At 31.0% G+C, this 8,804-nt stretch overlaps 1 protein-coding gene across 3 annotated transcripts in view; it reads right to left on the bottom strand.

The window, feature by feature from the left end:
• Positions 1 to 891: 891 nt before the first annotated feature.
• LOC142326086 (protein tudor-like) overlaps positions 892 to 8,804 on the bottom strand; it is a 129,303-nt gene continuing 121,390 nt past the window's right edge. For all 3 annotated transcript variants that reach the window (XM_075368254.1, XM_075368255.1, XM_075368256.1), the window contains one exon: positions 892 to 6,413. In XM_075368254.1, the coding sequence (XP_075224369.1) occupies positions 2,444 to 6,413 (3,970 nt within the window). In that variant the 3' untranslated portion in view covers positions 892 to 2,443. The remainder of the gene's footprint in view (positions 6,414 to 8,804) is intronic.

Raw genomic sequence — 8,804 nt, 5'->3', positions numbered from 1 at the left:
TTTAGAAAATGTCATATTTTTCACTTTCAAATGTTCATATTAGAAAAATTAAATTTTTAAATAAAAATTTAAGAAAGTATTTTTGTTTCCATATTCCTAACACTATACTTAATTTGATTAAAACTCACCACTGTCCATAAAATCTACATAAATTAATAAATAAAATCATAAGTATGAAATTTGAATTATTTACAATATTATGATAGAAATTTGAGAGTACATGACAATTTTTGTCCTTGTTGTCTGTATTGCTATCACTTCAATATATTGTGTATCTTCCATTTCATCTTCATTTTCATTATGTTACCTAGAACATCACTGTCACTTTCAGAACCACTATTTGTGTCTCTTGTGTATTCGTTATCATTGTACTTATCAAAATATTTGTGAATCATCATCGTTAAGTCTTCCATTTGGGCCCAGTGTTGGCTCCATTTCAGAAAAAATACACAAAAATGAACAACAACAAATAAAAAGAATATAGAAACAATTACTAAACAAAACTACGGTTATATATTACAAAATAAGCAAGCGCAAACAAGTATTAGGTTATGTGCAATGAAGAATGTGATTTTCGGAAATGAACATGACTTTCAATATCGATAGTTTGTTGAAACAGCCATTTAAAACCGAATAATATCGATATACATGTAGAATGAAACATATAGAATCAATATACAACACTCCAGCACAATTTAGCTGCGATTTAAATAAATTAAATGAGACTAAACAGTGTACCGATCTCGGTACCCTGACAGTTCTAGCGCTAATTGTGGGTAACAATAGATTATTACCCTGACATTCAAATGGTTAATGAAAAGCAAATGAAAAATATGACATTCACCCAAATATTCTATTGTACACAAACTATTAATTAAATTAACTTCCAAGAATGAGAAAAATTAAAATTTTATTTAGAAAGAAAAAAAATATGCACAAAAACAAACATAAAACAATTATAATACAAAAATGCATAATTTAAATCTTATATGAGTATATAAACAAATGTAAAATTGTATCAACTAAATAAATGTACAACATGAACTCATCCACCTCTTACACACTAAACAAAATTATAGTATTACAGAAAGTTCCTAATTAAAATTATATACTGCCATACTTTTTAAAATTTGAAATGAAATAATTTTTAAAAACTGCTTTTCTCTACTTATGATACTTAAATATTTAAAACTTGTAGGAATGAAATTTAAATATACATAAAAAAAAAAACAATATAATATTCTTCTTGCTATCAATTCCAGTATAAAATGGTAACAGAACACAAATCTGCATTAAACATTTTGAAAAACATGTACACTTCAAAAACTGTTGTTCAACTAATTTATCTTTTAATTTATGAAGATTTTATTAAAGGAAACATGATTTAAACTACTTACTGGAAAACTTTATTAATTCCAAGTTGTTGGTTTTATCACTGCACTTCATTAACTGTAAATACAGGAACAACCCTGAAAGTATTATTTATAATAATATCCCTGAAAAATCTATTTGGAAGGCTCATTTCACTAAACAATTATTTTAGTTAATAGCTGAAGTTGCTTTACTTCAAGCCAAAATTACTATTTAATACTATAACATAGTATTGCTCTTCAGTTGCTGGCTAAAAAAGAAAAAGGTTTCTATTTTATAGAAAAGGTTTCTATTACACCAGCTCTACTGCAAGTGTATAATTTGAGAACTTATTATTCAATAGAAAATACAATAAAATTAAAAACGAAGTAAATTTACAACTGTTATGTTAGAGTTATTACTGTTTGAGAAGGCAGTCACCACAGATGAAAAAAACAAAATGACATTATGTTGTAAATTTTATATACGAATCAACTGATATTTCACATGAAATGATATTTACTTAACAGGAAAGTAGATAACGTGTAGTTAAAAATCATTTTTTTATTCTTAAAAAAATATATGTACATAAAAAATACCACATTCTTTTGATTAATGCAATTTAACTGACTTTACTTTTGTTAAGTCTACAACATTATGTGATTTAACACTAATAAAAAACTCTTTACTTTAATGCATTTGTTACTACTATTATGCTATTATTTTATAAATAAATAGATTTTATTTTAGAAATAAACAAAAAGCAACAAGTTGCATAAGGAAAAATTCCACTATAAAGCAGTAATGATAAAAAATAAAAATAAAGAAAATAATGAAAGAAATACTAAATCCTCAAGCAAATGAACAAACTTGAGATACTCATTATCACATTTTGCATAGACCTAGCTTTACAAGTATTATTAAGCACCATCCATCATTGATAAAATATATAAACAAAATTATACATAACTACTGCATAAAAAAATTCATTACCATAAATTATAATATAATAAAACAAGTACAGTATAACAAATGTATATATATTACATATAAATATGATCAAACACTACATATAGTTAATGGTGTAATAGAATTATGAACTAGTGTCAGCTTCTTCAAGTTTTAGTGGAGTGCCATGTGAAATTGGACCAGGAACAATTTTTTCAGTTAAAGGAGTTTTACTGTGAACAATTTCTTTTTCTATTTCATTTAAATTACTATCATTTACATTATTTACAAAATTTGTTTTAGCAACATCTGTGTATATATTACCATCGTGTAATTCATTTTTAATGGCTTCTGTATCTTTCATTACTGAATCTGTAATTAAATTAATATTTTCTGATTCACTGGAAACATCGGAAGCTGGAACATGCTTATCGATTTCAATATTTTCTTTTGCCTCATTCAGACAACTATTTCCATTTTCAACAAACGTTTTACTTTCTTCTACATCTTGCAGATAATCTTTATCATTGGTTATAAAATCAGCTACAATTTTATTTTGAGAAGGTTCTGTTTCTTTTTTTTCTAATGAACTGTCAAATTCTATACTTGATTTGTTCGAATAAGTAGTTTCTTCATTTTTATATTGAATTTCCACATCATTTACAATGGTTTTAACTTCTACATTTTTGTTAACAGATTTTTCACCTTTATGTTCAGCTTCAATACCACTCACTGTTATCGCATGAACACTGTTATCTTCATTATTAATTTTTATATTTGTTTCCTTAATTAATTCAATATTTTCATCATCTTCACTTTTATGATCGATTTTTGTATTCCTTACTATACTATTTACACTAAGTGCAACGTCTGTGCTTTCATTCACTGTTTTTTTTTTTTGCTCCCCTAGAGAAAAAACCTCAATTAACTCATGTGCATTCAGTATGATCAATGGTTCATTGCTTGATAGATTTAATTGAGGCTTTTGGAAACTGGTATCTTCCTCACTATTGCTGTCAACAGTCTGAACATCCTTTTCAACTACAGGACTAAGTGCAATGTCTATACTTTCATTCACAGTTATATTATCTCTCTGCTCCCCTTCAGCAATATCCTCAATTAACTCATTTATATTCAGTATGATCACTGGTTCATTGTTTGATGTATTTAACTGAGGCTTTTGAGAACAGATATCTTCCTCACTATTAATGTTAACCGTATGAACATCCTTTTCAACTAGATTTTCTATAGCAAGTGATATATTTTCAAGGCATTCATTCGATGAAAATGTATGTTCTTCAGTGACAATATTTAATGCTTTTTTATAATTTCTTTCTTTATCTGATGAACAACTTACCTCTCTTTGTTGTAATGAACCATTTAGAGATAAAAGCTGGGAAACTGGTTTTCCTTCAAAAAACAATTCAACAATTGTCGGTGTACCTTCACTTATAATTTTCAACCCGAATTCTGTAGTACCATCAGCATTTAATTCAAAAAACATTTTACATGCTTCTTCAGTCCAATCATCAAAATAATTTTCAGTATTCTGTAAGCTACACAACAGTGATAATTGTGGAATGTCCAACAGATACTGTGGTAATGATTTCAATTCTGTAACTGAAGCACTGTTCCCGTAATCTACAAAAAATACAAAATATGAATTCTCTTCTACTCTACTAACTGTAGCACGGTACCATTGACCATCATCTGCAAACTGAGCAGCAACTAATGCACCACCAATAACTGTATTCAATGGTTCAAAGTTATCTGCTTCAAACATATGATTTACCATTTCATCAACTTTATATCTATCTGTATGAATATAAAAATCAGCTGGAGAATTTGCATGACTAATTGTTGCAATTTCTAACACTTCAGATTTACAATCTTCTATGTTTTCCTTCTTACGGTATAACTCCAATAACTTGATAGTTACGTCTTCGTTTTCGACGTACAATTTTACAACTGCCGGTTCTTCTGTTGTAATGTAATTAATATTAAATATTTCTGTTCCATAACCAGTGATTTTTTGAAAATGTTCAATAACCTCAGGTGGCCATTCAGTAATATAATCTGGAAATTGTAGACAACAATGCTTGGCTATTGGTGGTAAATGTAACAATTCATTACAAAGTTCACGGATTTCTTTTACTTCACTTGTATTTCCATAATCAATAAACAACACATTAACAGCACCATCGCTTGTTTTATCTAAAATTTTTGCCCGATACCATTGTTTATCTTCTTCAAATAGTGCAGCTACTATTTTTCCTATGCTTATATCTTTTGGCACCGCCCATGTTTCAACATCAATAAAGTAATTTAACAGATCTGTTAAAGGAGAATCTTCTAAATGAATCCAGAAATCAGAAGGAGTATTTATATGACTCACTAAAACCTTTTCAGAGTTGAGATTTGAAACACACTGTGAAACACGTGATTTGGATAACATTTCACTTACTGATTGTCCTTCACAGAATAACTCAACTGAAACAGGCTCATCATTACTAAGGAATTCAACTTGAAATAGTGTTGAACCATCAGCAACAAGCTCGATAAATTTTTCACTTGCTTCATCGCTCCAATTTTCAACAGTTTCTGGTAATTTTAATGAACAATGTTTAGCCAAACAAGGAATGACAATTAACTCTTTTGGTAACTGTTTGAATTCCACAGCTACATCAGAATTTCCATAATCAATGAAAAGAACATGATGTTCATCTTCATCAGATGTTAACAGTTTTGCTCGATACCATAAACCATCAATGTGATATTGAGCGGCAAAAATGTTTTCTTTAAAACTACTTATATCTTCAATACTTGTAAAATTATCTGCTAATGTTAAATGCTCCCTTATTTCTTCTAAAAATGGATTTTCTTCTTGTACATAGAAATCACCTGGACTATTTACATGTGAAACAAAGACTGATGACAAAACATGTCCAGCAAGACCTTCATTGATTAAACAATCTGAAACACTTATGTCATTAACAATCAAATCAACTACAACCACCTCACCAATGCTTAATACATGACCAATTATTACATCATCTGGAACTAAAGATTCTAAAAATTCTACAGATTCATCATTCCAAGCATCTTGAAGAGGTTCAACATTTAGCCTACATGGTATAGCATAACCACCAGGTTGCAAGAAGTCTTCCTGCAATTCTTTCAGTTCTCCACTACTATGCTCTGTATTACCATAATCGATTGAAAAAACTGCATTCTCTGAAGGAATATATAAAGCTCGATACCAGATACCATCTGAAAATTTAGCAGCTATCATGTCAGATGGAGGTGTTCCTGTTATATTTTTCATTAATGATACATTACTTTGAAGTTTGTCCTGTAAATGTTCAAGATCTTCAAAATCTTCATTCAAAATTACCCAGAACTGAGAAGGAGAGCAGATATGTGATCTACAAACACCAACCTTTGCACCGACTATTAATTTTGATAAACTGCTAATTTTCTTAATAAATGGTGAATTTTCTAGGTTGGTAGCAAATCCTAATTCAATAAGTTTGTCACTAAGGTTTTCATTATTGTCATCAATCATTTCTACAAACCAGGAATCGTGCCATTTTACAATTTTTGTGTTAAATTCTTTATCTGGCACAAGTTCCAGTAAATGTTCTTCAGAAACTTGCCAATTAACAGGCAGCTTAACTTCTAGAGCTAATGCAGATGGTTTAAAAAATGATTTTTCAAGTTTTCTTAACCTATCTACTGTAACAATTTCACTATTTCCATAATCCAGATATTTCACAGTAATTTCAGGTTCTATTCTTATTATCTTAGCACGGTACCATTGTTCATCAGCAATAGATCTAGCAGAACACAACATGTCTGGTTTCCATTCTATTTCAGTAACTAACAAATCTTCATTCCATGCAAATAATTCTTCCAGAAGCTGTTTTATTACTTCACCATCTGAAACTTTCTGAATGTAAATTTCACCACTCTCTGCATGTGAAATATACATTCTATCTTGCTTTTTATATACAGGCATTGGACAAATTGCACTTAATTCATTTAACTTAACTGTTGACTTATCTTGACAGAATTTCAACAAGACACCTTCATTTGAATAGACAACCACCAGCAACCTAAAAAAAATACAATCTGTTAAATAATCATATCACAAAGTAATAACATTTTTTATCTTGCTTAATAAAAAAAAATAAATCTACAGCCAATAAAATATTCCTATTAACAAAACTTGTCCTAATTCTATGTTAAATTCTAAAATGTTAATTTATCTGATCTGTAATCTTAATCATGTATTACAGCTTCTAGATCAGGAAAATCCACAACATTAAACTCTCTATGGAAGACAATACAAATATACCAAACAGATTTTAACCTAAATGAAAGAAGTTACAAGACCGACCAATAGCTACACTCTACAAATTTGAATCCACCCTTGATAAATTATCATATTTGAATGTAAGGTGATTATTTTTACTTCAAACTGATACTTGAATTGAAAATTGAGGATCACTTATAAATTATTTCTGCATGGTTTAAGTAAACTGAAAAATAAAGAGCATTTAAAATCTAACTTAGTTTGAAAAAAGTAAACTCGAATTTGGTTATAAATAGAACGTAATATTAGATAATGGAGAGGAAGCAAAGAATTGAACAAATTTAATTCAATACTGGAATTTGTCACAAAAAAAATGAATGCAAAACAGAGAAAAGTTAATAAACTAAACTAAAATAGTTAATTTCATCAATAATAATTTTAAAATTCATTAAGAAAGGATTAATTTTATGTAAATTATGGTTGGTGAAAGTAAAATTTCTCTTAAAAAAAGGAGATGGACAAAATATTAGAGCTAGATTAAACAACTTTTTTTGGGGAGGGAACATGTTAATTAAACCAAAGGGAATGTAGATTTTCTTTTTTATAGTTAAGATAATAAAAAGACAAATAGAAAAAAGAGAAAATTAACTTTGAAATAACAAGGAAAAAACATTCAAAAGCAGCTTTCTGGATGTAGTGATCAGTCAACAAAGCATTTAAAAACCATAAAATACTTAAGGGGAGTGGCAACATTTTGAAAAAAAGAGAACAAGGCTACGGGCAATATGTTTTGGGGCAATGGGCTAGTTATAGTTAATTAAATGAAAGAAGTAAGAGTAATGAGTAAGAATCAAGATTAGAATCAATCAAATGGTACATTAAGATGTAGACTGTAAAGAGATATGTTAAGGCTAAAAAACAGGCACAGAATAGAAGGCCCAGAGAAGTTAAAAAACAATTAAAAAACTCTGAAAATTTACAAAAGCATTTTAATGTGATTCTAACGATGACACGGTCGAACGCATTACATCATCAATGGCTGAGGCTCTGCCAAACAGCTCTACGGAAAAGACCACGAGGCCTATCCACAATAATCTCCCACCTCACATCTGACACATTTCTCTATAACAGAGAAATACCGACTGAGGAGGAGATACCAAATCACCCTGTCCCGAGATGATAAAAGGGCTTTTTATAATCTAAGACAGAGTGAGACAGCTGCTGACACAACATTGAGATGATTCGTGGAATGAATAACCTTGCCTCGGTATCAGACAACCACTCCTCGGTGTTCAGGCTAAACACAAAACTACGAGAAGGAAAGAAGCCCCGCCACCCACTTATGGGGCAATGAGGCCGCCTTCTAGCATATTCAGAGGCAGATAGGGCGGAGGTTTTCACTGACACCATGGAGAACCATTTACTCCAAATCCCCCTTCTACCATGAACGACAACCACACAACCGAGATGGAGCCCTTCCTCATAGATTATTTAGCACAGGTGGAGGACAGCCCACTAGAAATAGACCAAGTCACTGAGGCGGAGGTTTCCGCAGCAATCAAAGCTCCGGGTATTGACAGGATCGGAGCCCACACATTCCGGAATGGGTTCAGGGAGGGCCACTCGACAACCCTCCAACTGGTTAAGATAATCAACAGTCTTGTCAGAGGCCTAAATAGAAAAGCGGTAACTGCAACCGTTTTTCTAGATGTGGCTAAAGCCTTTGACAAAGTTTGGCATAGCGGTTTGCTTTATAAACTCACACATACGATGGTCGCTATGTCAGATTGATAAGGTCTTATTTACTAGGCCGACAATTTGTTGTACGCATAGGGGGGACGGCACAATCTCCTCCACTAGAGACATAATCGCTGGAGTCCCCCAAGGAGCAGTGCTTTCGCCATTCTTGTACATGGCCTATGTCAATGATATGCCACTGTCAGAAGGAGTCAAAACAACTCTATACGCAGACTACACAGCATATTATTATGAATCCAGAAGTATAGATTACGCTATCGAGACTCCAAAGGCAATTGGATCTAGTACAGCCATGGCTCGATATGTAGAAAATCAAGGTCAACTGTAAAAAATTGGTGGCAATGATGTTCACGTACAAGACACGTACTCCAGCCAGGCAGCTGGAAATCTCAGGAGAGAAAATCCCATTTGGGAAAACAGTCAAATACCTGGG

This window comes from Lycorma delicatula, chromosome 6 (assembly GCF_047948215.1).
Source record: "Lycorma delicatula isolate Av1 chromosome 6, ASM4794821v1, whole genome shotgun sequence".
Classification (NCBI taxonomy): Eukaryota; Metazoa; Arthropoda; class Insecta; order Hemiptera; family Fulgoridae; genus Lycorma; species Lycorma delicatula.
Note: the sequence above shows the minus strand (reverse complement) of the source record. Positions and strands in the feature narration are given on the sequence as shown.